At 39.0% G+C, this 22,322-nt stretch overlaps 1 protein-coding gene and 1 pseudogene across 2 annotated transcripts; one reads left to right on the top strand and one right to left on the bottom strand.

Annotated features, from left to right (window-relative positions):
• Window positions 1–1,664: 1,664 nt before the first annotated feature.
• On the top strand, window positions 1,665–3,931 carry LOC110439337 (uncharacterized; annotated as a pseudogene). The gene is made up of 5 exons (XR_015482252.2): window positions 1,665–1,891; window positions 2,014–2,115; window positions 2,431–2,606; window positions 2,728–2,829; window positions 3,072–3,931. The product of XR_015482252.2 is annotated as an uncharacterized LOC110439337, transcript variant X1 (transcript).
• Window positions 3,932–4,441: 510 nt separating this feature from the next.
• On the bottom strand, window positions 4,442–13,281 carry LOC137491401 (uncharacterized). Its single transcript, XM_087247697.2, has 14 exons — window positions 13,205–13,281; window positions 10,945–10,995; window positions 10,683–10,807; window positions 10,475–10,507; window positions 8,204–8,293; window positions 8,035–8,106; window positions 7,803–7,891; window positions 7,611–7,713; window positions 7,295–7,424; window positions 6,313–6,774; window positions 6,093–6,150; window positions 5,296–5,486; window positions 4,788–4,917; window positions 4,442–4,688 (listed from the first exon to the last, which is right to left on the bottom strand). Exons 2-14 carry the CDS (start codon window positions 10,949–10,951, stop codon window positions 4,523–4,525), a joined length of 1,656 nt encoding a protein of 551 aa, XP_087103823.2. The 5' UTR covers window positions 10,952–10,995; window positions 13,205–13,281; the 3' UTR covers window positions 4,442–4,522.
• Between the last annotated feature and the right edge of the window lie 9,041 nt (window positions 13,282–22,322).

Here is a 22,322-nt window from a genome sequence, read left to right as displayed (position 1 = left end):
CGCTAGTAGGTGGCTATCGCATGCAAGGCGGAAGCCTGGCCCGCAGCTATGTAAGCTCTAGCTCCGAGGGAGGTAGATAACTTACAGGCTTTGGATGGGAGACGAGGCGGATCCCGCCAAGAAGAGGCGCCGCGCGGATTTACCGCCATCACGCACTCAACCTGAGGAATCGCCACATACCCCCTGGCTGTTTCACCGTCAAGAGTGGTTAGGGTGGAGGAACACGCAGCACGAGCAGAAAAAAGTGCTTTACAAGACCGCGTGAGCCTACTGTGCACCTCCGGGAAGAAGGGAACGCCCCTCTAGTCGGTCCGGCCGCGGAGCTGGGGGATAAACCATCTCCAACCCACGGCCGAAGCAGCCCGGGAAAGCACGGCTAACATGTCCGTTTCAGGATCCGTAGTGACAGCGCTCACCAGCCCGAAGGGGGCGAGCGGGTCTGGATCATCATCGGACAATGAAAGCCCACCCTCCGATGCCGCGGTGGACATCTGGTCTCCGGTGTCATCGGGCGTAAGGGCTACCATCTGTTAGACGGATCGCTTCCCCCGCCCGAAGCTTGGATGGAGCGCTTAGAGGAGCGGGAGGTCCGCGGGCCCGTGGGCGACGGATTATCTCTCGCTGAAACCCTCAGATCTGCCCGAGTGCCCGCTGCAGAGCAGGGGACAACTGGGGTGGTTCACCCTTTTGCAAAGGCTAACCGCGATCTTGCGCAACAGTCATGGCATCGCAATGACGACATGAACTGCCCGCGAGCAGCGCATTAACATGCTGGACCCCCAGACATGTAACGCAGTGCCCGCGCCCATCATCCGAGGACAGGAAACCACCGCATCCAGAAACGCACAGTCGGAGCGCCGTCCTGATAAGGACGTGCTGCACGACTGTGTTGCTCTTTCTGTGAAGTTTGCAACTTTATACGCACCGCTCTGGAGGACCGGACCCAAAGAACGCCAGGCAAGGGAGAAACCCAGCTCGACCGTCTGCCACTGCGTGTACACACTCTGGACCGGGAGAATGCTCTCGTTCGCTCAGAATCGCTGGTCACAGCAGGAGGAACCCTCATCGACTCGATCAGAAAGTCTCTGAAGCGAAAAGGATAGCGTCTGCTGGCGCCAGGTGAGCTTATATACTCAGTTGATTGCTTATGCCGCTCACCTGCGCAGGCTTGCGCTGCCAATTCATTCTTAATTGGCCCGTTCAATACTCTTTCAGACGAGTAGCTTCTGAACCGAACCTCCCAATGCGTGGATTTTACAAATCAAATCCACTTATAGTGCTGAAGTTCCCCCCGAAGGGGAACATTTGCTACTACCAGCCTTTGAGTGAAGATCAACCATTAATAATTGTGGTGCAGACACCTTGGCAAAACCAACTGCTTAGAGAACATCCACATCCTATGGTATTTATGGATGCCACTTACAAAGCCTTAACATCATATGGTTATGCATTTTATGCGCTTCTTTTGACAAACAGTATTAGAAGAGCAGTACCATTTGCCTACTTTATTATCAGTCAAGAGTCAGCTGACATACTTGCCATCTGCTTGGAAAAACTTGCAATACACAACCCTGGATTTCTTCCAAGGTAACAACGTATAAACGTATAACCTTGTAAATTTTGCAAGCAGAGTAAGCAGACGCTTGCTGGTGTACTTTTGGTGTAGTTTTATAAACAAATGCAACTATTGAGTAATAAAGACAACAAATCGTTTACACCAATACTGATTTTGTAAACACTAGCCTTCATATTGCATGCTTATGTTACTAAATCGCTTGTTTCCTAATCATTTAGATCAATAATGATTGACCGTGACCTTAAGGAACTCAATGCCATTAGAAAAGTTTTTCCAAAAGTGAAGGTTCTTCTTTGCTGGTTTCATGTACTTCAGGTATGACTGAACTTCTTTATTCAAAATTTTACAAAAAGATGTGAAAGATTTAAATCACAGATCTTTTAAAACATTCATCATGACAACCGTTTGGCAATTTAAATGTTTTTTTTTTTGAGCAGGCTGTGCATAGATGGATAGTTAAAAAAGATGGAGGGAACTTGCCTGTTGAGCAAAGAAATACTGTAATTCAAGCAATGGCATCAATGAAATCGTGCTTAACGGTAATATTTTTTTCAAATACTCATCATATAGCATAATTATTTTTCAAAAGTAAAAATCTGTCTCCATTATTGAAACCTAAAATATAAACTGTATACAGTGGATTTTCCTTAGATTGGTCAGGTTTTTGTTTTCTGTTTAATGTTGCTGTACACCTTGAATGTTATTGTGCTTTTTAATACATTGTTTTTTAAAGAAATGTTTCCATAACAGTTTGGATTACTTGCAGTGTTGTGAACTATCCCTTTAAATGTGTAAATGTAAGTAGCCATAACTTAACAGTGATTTTTTTCAGTTTTGTTTGTGGTTTTTAACAGGAAGAGGAGTTTAACAATGTATCAGCGACATAATGCAAAGAGCTGAATACATTATTAGGTAGTTCACATGTATCAACTTACCTCAAGAATCAGTGGATTTGTTTGGGAGAATTGTGGTCCAATTTTGGTCGGACATTCTATCATCATAACAGTGAAACCAACAATAAGGCAGAGAGGTGAACTATTACAATGATAATTGTATGCTCTAAAATTTCATTATGGTATATTATTAATATAACATGATTATCATGACAAAATTGTACAAAATATGTTGTAAGTTCTTTATCTTTTGTACAGGTTTTTCCTTACAGTGAAGTACCAATTTTTGAAGGGGAAGATGAATAGCAGTATTGATCGGCTTCTTTGCTTGCTTTGTGGTGATGTTCAGAAATATTACAGGTAAATTTTAAGATCACCATATTACTGTTGATATGCCAAATTGTAATTACCAGGTACAGAAATCATGTCTATGTTGTGGTACTCTGATTGTATGTAACATAAACCACCTCTGGCAATTACAAGTTACCTACAATTAACAAACTAATCTTTATTGTAGTACCTGTTATTGTCAGTTTTCATGATCAAAAGAAAGTACATGATTTTTCATGTCATTTGACTTTTTACCTTATTTTATCATTTAGTTACCTGGATGATCTGACAGACACTGGACGAATCAACAGATCTAACAGCGAAGACACCATTATTGCTGCTCAGTCTATGGTTGCAAAAGGCCTGGATACAAAAATAGATATGTCTAAAGATGGAGTATGTTTGGTACCACCAGATACAAGCACAGTTTCACACTGTTGATTTGGTGATGCACACGTGCAACTGCAAAAGATTCCAACGAGGATCTATGTGCAAACACTTAATTTTTTCAAAGACAATTGCAGAGAAACAAGGACTTGTGATTCAAGACCTTAGGACTGATGCAGCAAGAAAGATTGTTGACAGTCAATCCTACTTCACAGACAGTGAAAACCTTACTGTCTGTCACTTTGATGGGAGTGTAGGAGTAGTAAGTCATAAAGTGACAAGATTTTGCACATGCATTGCAAATAGTCATGGGGAGCTGTGTGTATGTACATTAGTTCACAGCATTCTTTACAAATCTTGTCAGAGCGATTCTTTTGATTTACAATGCTTACAGTCCTGTGAAAGAAAAAAGGCTACACTGCAGGACATGCTCACAGATCTTCACGAGTGGAGCCAGTCAGAACAATTTCAAGAGACTCAGGAAGTGTACAATTTAGTACAGAGGGCACACAAATTGATTTTTTCCCAGTTTAGCAAAGTTTCAAGGAAAAGAAAAATTGCTGCTCTCCATGGTTATAGAAAAATGGTCAAAAAAGCAAAAGATAGAGTCAGTGTTAATTACATAGTCAAAAAGAAAAAAACAAGGTTCACTCTGTAAGTAGGGAATGTCTTATTAAAATAATCACATTTCTCTAAAGTTATATTTTTGCTCTTCAAATAGTGGCAAATCACAAAATGGCACTGTAGTGATGCAGAAATCGAACAAATTACAATGCTTTAACATGTTTTTAATGTGTGTCTATGTATATCTTGTCATTTTTGTTATATGGGTGAGCTGGCGCATCAATGAGCTAATAATCAAATCGATAAATATGATAAAGGGGCTGTATTCAAAATGTACAATTTACAAAATGGAAACATGTAATTTTCTACCAGATACTAACACTAATTGTATTGTTCATTCTGTAACATCTTTGGAATACTGTTAGTGAAATCAAATCAAGTTTACTTTGAATTACATTTTGTAAATAAAAAAATAGGAAAACGCAACAATAAAGTCTGATCTTGCAACAGTCTTACTGAAATGTTAATTGCTATGTAAATGTATATATACACACACACACACACACACACATATATATATATATATAATGTTACGCATTCAAAAAACATTGTTAACAAAATCTACTACTTGTGTATTACATTTTATTGACTAGAAAGGTTTCAAGCATTCAGGAAAGTAAACAAATCAAACTGAAACTTTAAACTGTAGTGCCTTTATTTTTCCATATTCTACTGAACAGTGTACATCAAAAAAGAAAACAGGAGGCAAGCCTTACACATCTGTGTTTTTTGTTTTCAGTGCTTTCATTTTCTCCTTAAGACATGAGTCAATTAATGAAATAGTGCCCTTTATAACAGCAGGTCCAAGACCATGTGTTGCCAGGTTAAATGTCTCCCAGTGAGCCTCTAAAGCATTCTCCACAGCTTTTAATGTCTTCCTGAAATTAAAAACAACAAAAAAAAAAACTTTACATTCCTGCTTCAACTGATCAATCAATCATTCAGTTAATGTCAAGTGTAGAAGTAAATTATATTACATGCAGTCTTCTGTTCTGGCCAAGGCTGCATGGACATTCCCTTCTTCCGGCAAGGCTTGAGCCACTCTTTTCTGGGGGATGGTCTTGGCTGCTAGGTACATTATATCATCAGCTAGATCACTGCATTCATCTAAAATGTATTAAATATTCAACAAATTAATTTGTAATGTCCAACATATAAACAAAAAAATTAAGCAGGTACACTCACTGCCTATTTAACAAATTATTTATACTTGGATAACCATACAACTATCCAATAATGTGGAAGCAGCAAAAAAGAAAAAACATTTTTTTAATACATTATTAATAATTTTGATAATGATTTATTAAAGCCACTTAAAAATATGCTGTTGGGGAATTCAGCATTTCTGGACAACACCTGGGAATTACAATTGCAACAATTTTGCATTTAGTATAGTTTTATTATAATAAAAATTTCCATGATTCAAAGTAATAAAAAGTTATTAGAATTTTATTTCAAGTACTCTACTCCTGCCCTTCTACACACCTTCACATAGTTTGGAGCACTGCGAAGTGAGTTTTGTTCGTGTTGAGGGCATTACATCTAGCTCTGCCAACCTCTCAGCAATTTTCCTTTTTTGTCCTTTGGCTTTCCTTAGATAGGCCACTACTGTATTTGCAGAGTAACTTTCTGGTGGAGAGCACCTCCTTTGTAGCTCTTCTGATGTAACCAGGTATCTGAATTAACAATTATGAGCGTTATAAAGCTTCAAATATCTTACAAATACAAAATATAGACAGGGTTCCCACACTTCTTGAAAGTACTTAAATTTTAAGGCATGGAAAGTACTCAAAAAGCAGTTTCTTGAAAGTGCTTGAATTTATTTGTAAATTAAATTTGTTTATAGGTTTATTTAGAAAATTGTACTGTGCTGCTGTTAAAAACAGAACTAAAACATTATAAACTGTTTTAAACCAAACAATGCATATTTTATCAACATTTTAGAAATGACATTTTAATCTTTCCAGTATTGATTTAATAAATTTGACTAAAGTTCTTTGAACATGACATCAACACACAACATCATTAATCTGACATTGCAATGTAAATAGTAAGTGTAACTGAAATGTTAAATACAGAAAGGACTTTAATGGCGCTACATATACTGGGGAGATTAAAAAAGGTGTTTGATTCAAAATTAATGGTGCTTTAAGTCTTTAAATCTGCTGTTTATGAAAGAGGGGAAAACCTGTATATATTTATTATTTAATACCATTCTGTGTACAGAATAAGATGATGTATAACATAATCTTCAGTATTATCCAATTCAATATTACTTTTACCTCTTTGCTTGATGAAAGTCTGAAACTTTTAGGACACTTTCTACCAGGAATCCCCTCACTGGAAGTTTGGGGAAAGTCATATATTAACAGTTAACATAATATGATTTACTATGTTTATTGAATGAGACATGAATGAGTTGTACTGTCCTTAGACCTATCTAGAGCATTAAGATATGTTTTTCTTCATTTTCCTAGCCCTGATCTCTACTTAAAATTGTACCTGAATGATCTTGCTTGTGTTCTCCCTCAATTACAATGGAATTTTGGTTACTTGTTCCTAAACTGTCTTTTCCCTCAGTTCTGCTCTTTCTCCGTTGTTGGTTGTTTTCTCCTGAATTGCCTTGTCCCTCAAATCCATCACCTTTCCTTTCTCCTGAATTGTCTTGTGCCTCAAATCCATCACTGTTTCTTTCATCTGAGCTCACTTGTGCCTCAAATCCATCACCGTTTCTTTCTCCTGAATTGTCTTGTGCCTCAAATACATCACTGTTTTTTTCATCTGAGCTCCCTTGTGCCTCAAATCCATCACCGTTTCTTTTTCCTGAGCTGTCTTGTGCCTCAAATCCATTACCGGTACTTTCTCCTGAGCTGTCTTGTGCCTCAAATCCATTACCGGTACTTTCTCCTGAGCTGTCTTGTCCCTTAGTTTTAGTGTGGATTTGGTTACTTTCTCCTGAGCTGTCTTCTCACAGAATGCATATATTTAAAAACAATATGAACATTGGCATACTATTATAAAACTTAACTAATAGCATCTCAGATTGTAAGATGTAATATTAGAGTATTTATAAGCATAAGAACGTACCTTTGCAAAAATAACACTTTGCATCTTCTTGATTGTCAGGTATGCACTTTTTATGGATATTTGCTAAACAAACTGAACATTTTTCCTAGAAAATAAATTTCATCACAAAATTGTAGGGTCAATATTGTCCAGTGTCTGAGGATAATTTAAAATTGTATTTATTTTAGTCTCCAATCAATCAGCCATTTCAACCCGGATTAATAATTCAAAACACTACAGAAATAAAACTAGAGAATCATCTGTTAAGAATATAATGGTTCTTAATTTTTTTGTGTAGTTTCAATTAACTTAATTTGAATTGTAATCACTTGCCTTGCTCTTCCTAGATAAAGTGACAGATCCCACAAAAACCTGACCTATCTGAAACAGAAAACAACAAATATGAAACTCAATCAATATATGTAAAACACATGTGTGTAGAACTTACCAAGTGAGCTGAAGAGAAGCAACCCTAGTCGCTCCCTCTCTTGCTGTACAGGTGAGCATGCAAGATACCCCTTTGCACCTCCTAGAAAGGCTTCAGCAAACTGAATGTTTTTCAAAAAGAATGATAAATTTAATGTCACAGCAGCAAAATTACAAATAAAAAACAATGTCATATGAATACAGGATCATTAGTAATTACAAAATTTGCAAGATTCTAAAACTTTTTAACTATTTTAATAATATTATTATTAATAATAATAACAACACTACAATATAAATAACTTTACCACAGCTGTGAAAACACCACAGGAAATACTGTCATTTTGAAGAGCATGGCACCTCTTGATCATTTTCCAAGGCCCTTGGAAACCTTTTGATGCAGCAAATGTGCTACAACATAGTTTGAAATGGTTTAAATGTGTAATTTAAATGTGTAATACAAAGTTTATTTTCTTTTTATGTATTTATAAACTTGGTACCTCCAGTTTTCAGCTAATTTACTGTACTGGTCATCCTGTTCCCCAAGTGAATTGAGGTACAAAATAGTTTGATCCACCAGACTGCAGTGCTAGAACAAATATTTTTTATAAAATCATTTGAAAAACTAAAAATATTTTTTGCCATACATATTTCTCTGGGAACTTACGCTTGACATGTTAAAAATATGCACATTAGTAAATACCAAACATGTTTTCTAACAGACTGACTTACAAAAAATGTCCAGTGATTGCCATCCTCCAAATAGGGACCAACAATCTCATTGATATTTTCAAAGATGTTCCTCTAAAAAGAACAGAAACATTATGTATATCATGCGTTTAGTGTGAGCAAATGAACAACTATTGTGAGACTACTTGTGTTACTTTTCATACTTTCATACCTTGGTAAAATAACGGCTCCTTGCTCTTGCTTCACCTTCTAAGATCTGAGTTAAGGTGTGAGTATTAATTGCCACAACACCTGGTTGTGTCTAAATGAATATAAATATATAAATTATAATTTAAACAAATGCATATAACAATGTGCACTTATAGACAACCATCCACTTAGACTACACTTAACCATTTGTTGAAGAGACAAAACATTTGCAACTCTTTAAAATACTATATTATGCATTTGATTGCCACTAAAGAGACATCTTCCATCTACACTTGAACCTCTAACTCTTGGCTATTCTTTTTTTATTCTTTATTTATTCACTTTCCTTTGGGTTAGTCCCTGATTTATCATAACAGAATGAACCGCCAACTACTCTGGCATATGTTACACCCAAACACTCTCTCCTTCACACACACATCAGTCAATTTAGTTTATTCAATTCATCTACATGTATACCACGTCTTTGAACTATGGGGAAAACCAGAGAAAATTAATGCTTACACAGGGAGAACATGCAAACTCCACATCGAAATGCCACCTGTCCCAGCTGGGCTTTGAACCAGTTATCTTCTTGCTGTGAGGTGACAGTGCAAAACACTGAGCAACCATGCAATATATAAAAACATGGGCGTCAAGATGGCGCAGTGGGTAGCACGATTGCCTCAAAGCAAGTAGGTCGCTGATTTGAGCCCTGGTTGGGTCAGTTGGCATTTCAGTGTGAAATTTGCATGTTTTCCCAGTGTTCGCGTGGGTTTCCTCCAGGTGCACCTATTTTCCCCACAGTCCAAAGACATGTGCAAGGTGAATCAAATGAGCTAAACTGGGGTGTGTTTGCCAAAACCATCGTTAGCCAACTAAGGTCGCAAATTCCGTCATTACAAACATAGTTTGTTGATTTGCCGTTTTCCAAATCTGTCGCTCCAACGAACATTTGCAAATTGCGTCTTGAAACTTGAGCACTTGCAACCACACCTTTGGAGCTGTAGTTTAAAACATGGTTCCTGGCTGTGTTCTATTGCCACTTATCCCCCCTATGCCCTATTCATTTAGAACATTTCTAATATAAAAGCATTAGGGTCATCTCTCTTAGGTGTAATTTGATTTCTAACAATTTTTATAGTTCAGTTTCAGCGATCTTCATGTGTAAAATCGTGCTCGCTTCGCAGTGCACTTTGAAAACATTGATGTCATTTTGAACACAGCCTCATGGCGAAAGCTATAGGTGACTATTATTTAAAAGAGGAATTTATGTTACGTCTTCAAGGCTTGTGAAAACAAAAAGCATACGCTAATTATTTTAACTTATAGTGGGTTATTTATTAAGTATCTGTACTGTATATGACATGGGCCTGCTGGTTAGAACTTTCTGCAGTGGCTTACATGTGTTAAATTGTGAAAGTACACTTTTAAAAAAAATAAAAAATAAATAAACAATATCCTACTTAATAATAATCATCATCAATATTATTAAAGTTTAATGAATAATAAATATTACATTACATTTTATAATTAATAGCCTAATTTTATATGATTTATATGATATTAGAATAGTGTTGGCTTTTGTATGTGATTTTATGTTTTAGAATAGAATATGTAATGTTTAACTTCTCAATAATATTAGTAAAGCAAACATAAGCCCTATCTGCCATTTACAATTATTTCAATTAATATGAAAAGTGAGTGCATGTTTTTACCAAAACTAATATTGGATTTTATTTTTAATGAGTGTGTGAGTAAAACAATATCATTTGCACAAAGAAGTTATGGGTTCTTCTTTAAATAAGTAGTTACTCCACCCAGTTTAGAGCATTATTATGGGCGTTTTACGTTATAACTAACGTGGTTCAAGCGATGGATCTGTGACAGAGAAACTGTGTTTTGGGAAACACTAGTCACTACATGGTTCTTTTCCCAAATTATGCATCGAACTATGATAGTTCAGCCACGAGTTACAACATTGTTTGGGAAATGCACCCCTGGCTGTATTTTATGTGTGAATGTAAGTGTATGGGTGTCTCCCAGTGTTAGGTTGCGGCTGGAAGGGCATCCGCTGTGTAAAACATATACTGTACAAGTTAGTGGTTCATTCCGCTGTGGCGACCCATGTTTAATAAGGGGATTAAGCATAAAAGAAAATAGATTAATAAAAAAACATTATAATATTTTTTTTCCAAATTATATGATAAAACTCCTTTTGGTATGTTACAAAAAAAGTGTTACACAAAGTAGGCTACTGAAAGAAGACATTTAAAAGCAGTTAGTAATCTATTACCATGGTAAACAGATGGAATAATGCATCCATGATCTGTGAAGGAAGGCATAACAAACAGACAAAAACAATTAGCTAAAAGCACTAAGAAATCAAAAATAAAAGTGAAAGTAGCATTAACAAAAAATACATAACTTGATATCCAGATAAAACAAATTAAAGGTTATTTGCATACACCCCTGGAAAAAAAAGCTAAGACAAGATAACTTACCTCATCAGAAACTTTTTTTTGGTCTACAAGGGACTGAAAGCTTTCTATGTGAAGCAGATATGGTCCAACTCTTCCAATGTTAACATGGCTTTCATGCAGCCCTCTGGACTTTATAATCTGTAAGACTGTATGGATGCATTGACAACATGTTATGTTATCAGTGTGAAGAACACATTATTGTACTGAATTTACTCATTTTTACTCATAATATACAATGGATGGAATTTAAATAGATTAACAAAAAAGTAATTGTCAAGCTTGCCATTCATTTTTCTCCTTAGGCAGGATTGGCAGACAGCAATCCAAATTAAATCTATACCAAAAAATATCATTAGTTAGTACAAACATTCAATGTCACCTTCACTTAAAATGACAATACTCTTTATATTGATGGCTGCTCCTATAAGCATGTTTGAACCAACAGACCTGTGACAATTCTACAATGAGCTACAATGAACAATCCTGCATAAAGTCAAATTGTTAACAGTCAAATTAAGCAAATTTATTATACTGACCAAGTGGCCTGAAAAATGTGAGTAATGTTACATGTATGTTACGTAATTATACTGTTTAATGTTACTTCTGCAGCGTAGTTCACTACAGTTACACAGATATGAATTGTTAAACTCCTGCCCTAAGAGCAGCGCGTAGTTCACTAGTTAGAGATCTGAATTTTACTAAACTCCTGCCCTAAGAGCAGCGCGTAGTTCACTAGTTACAGATATGAATTATACTAAACTTCTGCTCTAAGAGCAGCACGTAGTTCACTAGTTAGAGATCTGAATTATACTAAACTCCTGCCCTAAGAGCAGCGCGTAGTTCACTAGTTACAGAGATATAAATTATACTAAACTCCTGCCCTAAGAGCAGCGCGTAGTTCACTACAGTTACACAGATATGAATTATACTAAACTCCTGCCCTAAGAGCAGCGCGTAGTTCACTACAATTACACAGATATGAATTATACTAAACTCCTGCCCTAAGAGCAGCGTGTAGTTCACTAGTTACAGATATGAATTATACTAAACTCCTGCCCTAAGAGCAGCGCGTAGTTCACTACAGTTACACAGATATGAATTATACTAAACTCCTGCCCTAAGAGCAGCGCGTAGTTCACTACAGTTACACAGATATGAATTATACTAAACTCCTGCCCTAAGAGCAGCGCGTAGTTCACTAGTTAGAGATATGAATTATACTAAACTTCTGCCCTAAGAGCAGCACGTAGTTCACTAGTTAGAGATATGAATTATATTAAACTCCTGCCCTAAGAGCAGCGCGTAGTTCACTACAGTTACACAGATATGAATTATACTAAACTCCTGCCCTAAGAGCAGCGTGTAGTTCACTACAGTTACACAAATATGAATTATACTAAACTCCTGCCCTAAGAGCAGCGCGTAGTTCACTACAATTACACAGATATGAATTATGTTAAACTCCTGCCCTAAGAGCAGCACGTAGTTCACTAGTTAGAGATATGAATTATGTTAAACTCCTGCCCTAAGAGCAGCACGTAGTTCACTACAGTTACACAGATATGAATTATACTAAACTTCTGCCCTAAGAGCAGCGCGTAGTTCACTACAGTTACACAGATATGAATTATGTTAAACTCCTGCCCTAAGAGCAGCGCGTAGTTCACTAGTTAGAGATATGAATTATGTTAAACTCCTGCCCTAAGAGCAGCGCGTAGTTCACTAGTTAGAGATATGAATTATACTAAACTCCTGCCCTAAGAGCAGCGCGTAGTTCACTAGTTAGAGATATGAATTATGTTAAACTCCTGCCCTAAGAGCAGCACGTAGTTCACTACAATTACACAGAGCCAAATTATACTAAACTCCTGCCCTAAGAGCAGCGCGTAGTTCACTAGAGATATGAATTATGTTAAACTCCTGCCCTAAGAGCAGCACGTAGTTCACTAGTTAGAGATATGAAATATGTTAAACTCCTGCCCTAAGAGCAGCGCGTAGTTCACTAGTTAGAGATATGAATTATGTTAAACTCCTGCCCTAAGAGCAGCACGTAGTTCACTAGTTAGAGATATGAAATATGTTAAACTCCTGCCCTAAGAGCAGCGCGTAGTTCACTAGTTAGAGATATGAATTATGTTAAACTCCTGCTCTGAGAGCAGCGCGTAGTTCACTAGTTAGAGATATGAATTATGTTAAACTCCTGCTCTGAGAGCAGCGCGTAGTTCACTAACTTTACAGTTACACAGATATGAATTATGTTAAACTCCTGTCTCTTTTAACCGATTTTCGCGGGTATTTAAAAAAAGATCTGATGTCACATCTTTGTTTCATAGACAGAGGCATTGGAAAGATTAATTAGTTCTCTCAAGGTCGTTAACGTTACCCTTTAGGCGATCTTGCTTTGGTGCGGTTGACTGTTCAGCAGTCGAGTCGTGTAACGTTACGGAGAACATTTATAATAGAAGTTATTAACAGTTTCTATGTTAACATACTGAATGCGTTTATCTCTTGGTTCTAATCAATTTAAACATAAAATCACTTACCGTTCAATGAAAAAACCCCCACGAAGTCTGTGTAACGTATACTTATGGATGTTTCCCTCCACGTTTCCAAGCACGTAAGCCCCGCCTCTGCTTCAAATTCATTGGTTAAATCTGTGAACCAATCATTTTTCTTTCTGCCCTCAGAACATTTTTGGGTAAGCAAAACTCCAATCTGCCTTTAACATGTTTAAAAGTGCATGAAATGTTGTCTAAAACAAAAAGAATGATGCATTTTAGTGGCTGGATCTGGTTTTATCACATTCTGTATTGGACGTTGAAAATTAGCTTTTCTCGGCCAGCAGAGGTCAAAATAAGCAGTAATGCAAACTCAGTCAAAGACATAGATTTTCACTTGCAACTTGCTTTAACACGTTTAACAGTGCATGAAATGTCTAAAACAAAAAGAATGATGCATTTTAGTGGCTGGATCTGGTTTTATCACATTCTGTATTGGACGTTGAAAATGAGCTTTTCTCAGCCAGCAGAGGTCAAAATAAGCAGTAATGCAAACTCAGTCAGACACACAGATTTTCACTTGCAACTTGCTTTAACATGTTTAACAGTGCATGAAATGTTGTCTAAAGTTAAAAAGAAAATGCTACTCAGTGGCTGGATCTGTTTTGATCACTTTCTGTATTGCACGTTGAAAATAAGCTTTTCTCATCCAGCTGAGAGGTCAAAATAAGCAGTAATGCAAACTCAGTTAGACACACAGATTTTCACTTGCAACTTGCTTTAACATGTTTAACAGCGCATGAAATGTTGTCTAAAGATAAAAAAGAAAATGCTATTCAGTGGCTGGATCTGTTTTTATCACTTTCTGTATTGGACGTTGAAAATGAGCTTTTCTCAGCCAGCAGAGGTCAAAATAAGCAGTAATGCAAACTCAGTCAGACACACAGATTTTCACTTGCAACTTGCTTTAACATGTTTAACAGTGCATGAAATGTTGTCTTAAGTTAAAAAGAAAATGCTATTCAGTGGCTGGATCTGTTTTTACCACTTTCTGTATTGGACGTTGAAAATGAGCTTTTCTCAGCCAGCAGAGGTCAAAATAAGCAGTAATGCAAACTCAGTCATACACACAGATTTTCACTTGCAACTTGCTTTAACATGTTTAACAGTGCATGAAATGTTGTCTAAAGTTATAAAGAAAATGCTATTCAGTGGCTGGATCTGTTTTTACCACTTTCTGTATTGGACGTTGAAAATGAGCTTTTCTCAGCCAGCAGAGGTCAAAATAAGCAGTAATGCAAACTCAGTCAGACACACAGATTTTCACTTGCAACTTGCTTTAACATGTTTAACAGTGCATGAAATGTTGTCTAAAGTTAAAAAGAAATTGCTTTTTTAGTGACTGGATCTGTTTTTATCACTTTCTGTATTGGACGTTGAAAATGAGCTTTTCTCAGCCAGCAGAGGTCAAAATAAGCAGTAATGCAAACTCAGTCAGACACACAGATTTTCACTTGCAACTTGCTTTAACATGTTTAACAGTGCATGAAATGTTGTCTAAAGTTAAAAAGAAAATGCTATTCAGTGGCTGGATCTGTTTTTACCACTTTCTGTATTGGACGTTGAAAATGAGCTTTTCTCAGCCAGCAGAGGTCAAAATAAGCAGTAATGCAAACTCAGTCAGACACACAGATTTTCACTTGCAACTTGCTTTAACATGTTTAACAGTGCATGAAATGTTGACTAAAGTTAAAAAGAAATTGCTTTTTTAGTGGCTGGATCTGTTTTTATCACTTTCTGTATTGGACGTTGAAAATGAGCTTTTCTCAGCCAGCAGAGGTCAAAATAAGCAGTAATGCAAACTCAGTCATACACACAGATTTTCACTTGCAACTTGCTTTAACATGTTTAACAGTGCATGAAATGTTGTCTAAAGTTAAAAAGAAAATGCTATTCAGTGGCTGGATCTGTTTTTACCACTTTCTGTATTGGACGTTGAAAATGAGCTTTTCTCAGCCAGCAGAGGTCAAAATAAGCAGTAATGCAAACTCAGTCAGACACACAGATTTTCACTTGCAACTTGCTTTAACATGTTTAACAGTGCATGAAATGTTGACTAAAGTTAAAAAGAAATTGCTTTTTTAGTGGCTGGATCTGTTTTTATCACTTTCTGTATTGGACGTTGAAAATGAGCTTTTCTCAGCCAGCAGAGGTCAAAATAAGCAGTAATGCAAACTCAGTCATACACACAGATTTTCACTTGCAACTTGCTTTAACATGTTTAACAGTGCATGAAATGTTGTCTAAAGTTAAAAAATAAATGCTATTCAGTGGCTGGATCTGTTTTTACCACTTTCTGAATTGGACGTTGAAAATGAGCTTTTCTCAGCCAGCAGAGGTCAAAACAAGCAGTAATGCAAACTCAGTCAGACACACAGATTTTCACTTGCAACTTGCTTTAACATGTTTAACAGTGCATGAAATGTTGTCTAAAGTTAAAAAGAAATTGCTTTTTTAGTGGCTGGATCTGTTTTTATCACTTTCTGTATTGGACGTTGAAAATGAGCTTTTCTCAGCCAGCAGAGAGGTCAAAATAAGCAGTAATGCAAACTCAGTCAAGCACACAGATTTTCACTTGCAACTTGCTTTAACATGTTTAACAGTGCATGAATTGTTGTCTAAAGTTAAAAAGAAAATGGTATTCAGTGGCTGGATCTGTTTTTATCACTTTCTGTATTGCACGTTGAAAATAAGCTTTTCTCAGCCAGCAGAGAGGTCAAAATAAGCAGTAATGCAAATTCAGTCAGACACACAGATTTTTACTTGCAACTTTCTTTAACATGTTTAACAGTGCATGAAATGTTGTCTAAAGTTAAAAAGAAAATGCTATTCAGTGGCTGGATCTGTTTTTATCACTTTCTGTATTGGACGTTGAAAATGAGCTTTTCTGAGCCAGCAGAGAGGTCAAAATAAGCAGTAATGCATACGACCATGTGACCTGCAGTGTGAATACCTTTAACAAACAAATTTCACGAGTCTCTGTCTGCATCTAGTCATACAGTGGTTGAGCGATTTACAGCTCCGCTGACCTGTGAGACGGAGGGGGGTAAAATTTTCAAACATGAATTTGTTTGTTCACCAAAACGCCCTGTTCCTATCCTTGGAAGGGACATTTTGTGTGAATTAAACTTGATTTTAACAGCAGATTCCTCTGGTGTGAGAGTGATTGAAGGAGAGAAATTTTGTTGTTTACAAATTGAATCACAAGCACAAGTGGGCTTATGAATGGCTGGTTGAAAACAATGAATGGGCTAATTTAATTTGAAAATTGGCTGAAGAATGTGTAAAACCTTTTGACAGAGATATGATGTCTCCTGGTGAACTGCATTGTACGTCACTTCACGAGTTCACACTTGCATTCGTTTAGGTATAAAGCATATTTGGCGTGCTGTCCGGGGGGAGTTCTCTGAGCTCGAGGAGACACCGCAACTCGAGTTATTCCCCTTATCAGGAAACAAAGAGGAATTGGGATTCGAGCGAAGTATCTAGCCCAACCCCAGAACGCTTCCCCCGGGAATGCAATGCAAGAGGTGAGGTGATGGGGTGGTGGAGGGACTGCTAAATTAATGAGATGCTGCAGGTAAGACAGCTTTGGTATATATAGGGGTTGCTCAAGAACTGATTTGATGATGGGATAATTGTCAATGACGTATTCGATACTGAAACTTCTGCACATGCTCCTCCCGAAATTTGTTTGCGAAACATCACTTCACGAGTTCACACTTGCATTCGTTTACGTATAAAGCATATTTGGCGTGCTGTCCGGGGGGAGGGCTCTGAGCTCGAGGAGACACCCCAACTCGAGTTATTCCCCTTATCAGGAAACAAAGAGAAATTGGGATTCGAGCGAAGTATCTAGCCCGACCCCAGAAGGCTCCCCCCGGGAATGCAATGCAAGAGGTGAGGTTATGGGGTGGTGGAGGGATGCTAAAGTCGTGAGATGCTGCAAGGTAAGACAGCTTTGGTATATATAGGGGTTGCTCAAGAACTGATTTGATGATGGGATAATTGTCAATGACATATTAGATACTGAAACTTCTGCGCATGCTCCTCCCGAAATTTGTTTGCGAAACATCACTTTACGAGTTCACACTTGCATTCATTTAAGTATAAAGCATATTTGGCGTGCTGTCCGGGGGGAGGGCTCTGAGCTCGAGGAGACACCCCAACTCGAGTTATTCCCCTTATCAGGAAACAAAGAGGAGTTGGGATTCGAGCAAAGTATCTAGCCCGGCCCCAGAACGCTCCCCAAAAAACGCTATTTGGTTACAGGACAGCAGCCAGACAATGTGCAAGCCCCCAAAAATTTGCTGATCTTAAAAATTTGGAGGGGTGCTGTTGAGTTATAAGGTATGTGTTTCGGGAGGAAGCATTTGCTGTGTTGATAGTGGTGCATGATGAATGTCTCCAGCAAGAGTGTCTGCTCCCACGGGAGACGGGCGTCTTCCGTAGGAGAGGTCACTGCATTAGCAAAGGTGTGTGTTAAAGTATGCATCCCCGTAATAGCTGTCACTGTGCTGACAGCGGTGTATGATGAGGTATGCGTCTCTTATATAAGCGGTCACTGTACTAACAGTGGTGCATATTAATAAGGTGTGTGTCTCCTGTATGAGGTATGAATGGTCACTGCCCTAGCGGCAGTGTGTAATAAGGTGTGCGTCTCCCATAGGAGCAGTCACTGCACTTGCAGTGGTGCATAATTATGAGGTGTACGTCTCCCGTAGGAGCGGTCACTGTACTAACAGTGGTGCATAATAATAAGGTTTGTATCTCCTGTATGAGGTGTGAGGGGTCACTGCCCTAGCGGCAGTGTGTAATAAGGTGTGCGTCTCCCGTAGGAGCAGTCACTGCGCTTGCAGCGGTGCATAATTATAAGGTGTACGTCTCCTGTAGGAGCAGTCACTGCGCTTACAGTGGTGCATAATTATGAGGTGTACGTCTCCCGTACGAGCGGTCACTGCGCTTGCAGTGGTGCATAATTATAAGGTGTACGTCTCCCGTAGGAGCGGTCACTGTACTAACAGTGGTGCATAATAATAAGGTGTGTGTCTCCTGTATGAGGTATGAGTGGTCGCTGCCCTAGCGGCACTGTGTAATAAGGTGTGCGTCTCCCGTAGGAGCAGTCACTGCGCTTGCAGTGGTGCATAATTATGAGGTGTACGTCTCCCGTAGGAGCGGTCACTGCATTAGCAGTGGTGTATAAGATGTACGTCTCTCGTAGGAGTGGTTACTGCACTAGCAGTAGTGTGTAATCAAGTGTGTGTCTCCCTTAGGAGCGGTCACTGCACTTGCAGTGGTGCATAATAAGGTGTACGTCTCCAGTGGGAGCTGTCACTACACTTTTAGTGGTGCATAATAATAAGGTGGGCTTCCCCTGTGGGAGAGGTCGCTGCACTAGCAGTGGTGCATGATGAGGTACACGTCTTCAGTGGGAGCTGTCACTGCACTTGCAGTGGCACATGATAGTAAAGAGTGCTTCTCCCATAGGAGCAGTCACTGCGTTTGCGGTGGTGCAAAATAATAGGGTGTGTGTCTCCCGTATGAGTAGTCTCTGCCCTAGCAGTAGTGTGTAATCAGGTGTGCGTCTCTTGTAGAAGCGGTCACTGCGCTAACAGTGGTGCATGACAATAAGGTGTGTGTTTCCTGTAGGAGAGGTCACTGCACGAGCAGTATTATGTAATAAGGTGTGCATCTCCCGTAGAATCGGTCACTGCGCTTGCAGTAGTGCATAATGATAAGGAATGTGACTCGGTCACTGCGCTTGCAGTAGAGCATAATGATAAGGAGTGTGACTCCGGTAGGAGCGGTAACTACGCTTGCAATAGTACAAAATGATAAGGTGTGCGACTCCTGTAGTAGCAGTCACTGCGCTTGCAATAATACAAAATGATAAGGTGTGCGACTCCTGTAGGAGCGGTAACTGCGCTTGAAGTGGTGCATGATAATTAAGGTGTGCGTCTCCAGTGAGAGCGGTCACTGCGCTAGCAGTGGTGCATAATAATAATAATAATAATGTGTACGTCTATCGTAGGAGCAGTCACTGCGCTTGCAGTGGAGCGTAATGAGGCTTGTGTCTAGAGTGGAAGCAGCAACTGTGCTTGCAGTAGTGCGTGATAGGGTGTGTGTCCCCAGTGAGAGCGGTCGCTGTGCAGCAGCAACCTTATAATAGAACTCTTTGAAGGGGTTAATGACCAGGATCAGGAAAGGTTTAGGGGTTGAAATAGTAAAAAGGCGGCAATGATGGCGCATTTCCACTGACTTTTCAGTTTAATTTCTGTGGAAAACGTAATTGATAGTATTAAAGAAACTTAAGGTAGTGCGAGGAGCATTGAGTAGTAGCCGAAAGTTTGAATGGAGTTCCATGGTTGAGTGCAATTACGACTTGAATCGCTGTGAAAATAGATGGGGTAAGCTAGTCATGGGATTCTGGATGATTTCTGAGCTGAAGTTGCTTATCGCTTGGTGTTATTATTAGTTCATAATTACTTATCAAATTTATTTAATTAAGCGATTTATTTTATATATGCTTGTTGTCTATGTAAACGTTAATATCGTATTTAAGTTTATACATGTTAAGTACCTAGACGACTGATCTAATGAATATAGTCTATACGTGGCCCAGGATCACAGGTGGAAGCGAGAGAATGGAGGGTGTTAGTTACAACAGCGGAGGCGGCCTCATGCTGGAACTTGCGTCGGGACCTGAAAGAAAGTTGGGGACTAGAGCCGTTTGCGGAGGCATGCTCGCGCTACTGATGGCCCTAGGATCACAGGTGGGAGGAAAAGAGAAGAGGGGTTGCCGGCGTTAGTGACATCAGCGGAGGCAGCCTCGCGCTGGCACTTACTTCGGGGCTTGACAGAAAGTTGGGGACTAGAGCTGTTTGCGGAGGCATGCTCACGCTACTGATGACCCTAGGATCACAGGTGGGAGGAAAAGAGAAGAGGGCTGCCGGCGTTAGTGACGTCAGCGGAGGCATGCTCGCGCTACTGATGACTCTAGGATCATGGGTGGAAGGAAAGGAGAAGAGAGGAAAGCTACCTTTGCTAGTGACATCAGCGGAGGCGGCCTCACGCTGGAACTTGCGTCGGGGCCTGAAGAAAGTTGGGGGCTAGAGCCGATTGCGGAGGCATGCTCACGCTACTGATGGCCCTAGGACCACAGGTGGAAGGAAAAGAGAAGAGAGAAGGGGCTGCGGGCATGGGTGACATCAGCGGAGGCAGCCTCACGCTGGAACTTGCATCAGTGCCTGAACAAACCTGGTTAATCTGCAACCGGCATGAAGGAAGAGTCCGCTTGTTAAGTGGTGACCTGTTGGTGACCTATGTAATACTGTTTCCGGTGTAGCGTACGGTCCACAGATAAAATTTCTTATTGATTTTATCACGGTCTGGTTTTGGTCGACAGAAGGTTTTACGACTCCTGGCTCCAAGAAGTCTGGATTTTCGTGACAGCTTAAGTTGTTCATGGGGACTGGAGAGATAAGCAGGAAAACTTCAAAGACATTCCTGCCCAAATACACACACACACACACCCCCACGAGGCTGTTCTGACAGAAAGAAAATGCACTCAGAAATCCTGAAACAGCACAAAACTAAAGTGTTATGTTTTGTAAACTTTGTACCTCATTTCTGAGTTTTCTTACCTGTGTAACCTCTTTTATAACCTGTATGCCTGTGCCTTTTCGGCCTTTTTGAAGCATAAATATTATGAGGATGTGAAAAATTATGTCGATGTACTTTTAAAACCCCCATGTTTGGTACCGATGGGTTTCTGCTGACATTTTACAGCACATGATGCATAGAGCAAGATCATAACTAGCATTGCTTTATTCTTTAATCCCCTGTATTAAATGCCTGACCGCATGCTTTGGGCGGACACTCAAATTTGCATACGAGGAGCCTCGAGACAAAGAAAGGGTTCGCGCGCAAACTTACCCCTGAAATCTATGGTCAGAATGTTGTACGGGTTGTCACGTGACCCGCAGGTATAAGCACACTTCCCCCCAAACATCTGGCAGAAAGAGAACGTCCTAAAAAGGAACATCATTGACGGTGGCCCTCGGGCCACACGTGGCTTTCTAAGCAGCATGGACTTTTTCCCGCCACGCTTTCTTTATTTTCCGGCAAAGTAAATTCAGTTTAAAGTTTGCGATCGTGTTCGTCCGAACTGCATTACAAACTCCATGCATCAAAGGACATCAAGAGTAGTTTTCATCACGACGGAAGAGAGACGCATAAAAGAGACCTCCAGACATGAAAGACCAGGTGATTTTAGTCATGCGATTAAGCTGTGCCCCTTTTATCAAAAAGGTGTGTTTTATAACCTTGGTGGTCCGTAATGGTGCGTGTGGAACTGAAAGTTTTGTCACTCTTTTACCTGAAATCTATATTTCCTAGCTTTACTATTTCTCTTTGCTGTTACACGTTCTATAGACTCGATATCTCCAAGTGGTTTACCTTTGTTTTGTGTTTAATGTATGTTTGTGCGTTTGTTTGTTCGTTACGTCTGACTAGTCAATAAATTCCATTATAATCAAATGAATTGTATTGTTTGCCTCACGAGAAAATGTCACTGAAATACAGATTCCCCTGCCTAGCTATTATAAGTTGTTTAAAACTTTTGAATGATTAATCTACTTCACAAGAAGTAGCAATTAAATTCCCTATTTCTAAATTAATAGATTACCGTGTCCGCTCGGAAGAGCGGCAGCTCTGCTTGTGTTCGTTTGGTCAAATTAACAATAAATTGATCCGGAATATTAATGGTTAATAATAATTCGTTATTGTTGATAATTAATATTCATAATCTGGTAATCCGCTCGGTCGCGCGAGCATGATCATATAGCTACAATCATATGTTTGTTTGACCAAACTGACTGAAGCTTAAGCTGGAATATTAATAATTAAGAATAAACCGTTGTTGTTGATTATTAATATTCATAAAATGAGCTAATTTCATGTTACACCGGGTCCAAGTCGCCACTCATTTAAGTTGAGAAATTGAATCGTTTATGATCACTTTAAATTCTTATCACACAATAAAGTTAAATTTATACAAAATCTGTGTTCGCAACCATTGCTTGCTGCCTAACAAATAACAAAA

Source organism: Danio rerio, chromosome 4, assembly GCF_052040795.2.
Source record: "Danio rerio strain M-AB ecotype USA chromosome 4, GRCz13ab, whole genome shotgun sequence".
Lineage (NCBI taxonomy): Eukaryota > Metazoa > Chordata > Actinopteri > Cypriniformes > Danionidae > Danio > Danio rerio.
This window is presented reverse-complemented; position numbering and strand designations above follow the sequence as displayed.

Coding starts and splice junctions, on each gene's coding strand:
- LOC137491401 (XM_087247697.2), bottom strand. Junction 6,151..6,312: donor ACACAAGCAAGATCATTCAG/GTACAATTTTAA, acceptor CCAAACTTCCAG/TGAGGGGATTCCTGGTAGAA. Junction 5,487..6,092: donor GACTTTCATCAAGCAAAGAG/GTAAAAGTAATA, acceptor TTGTTAATTCAG/ATACCTGGTTACATCAGAAG.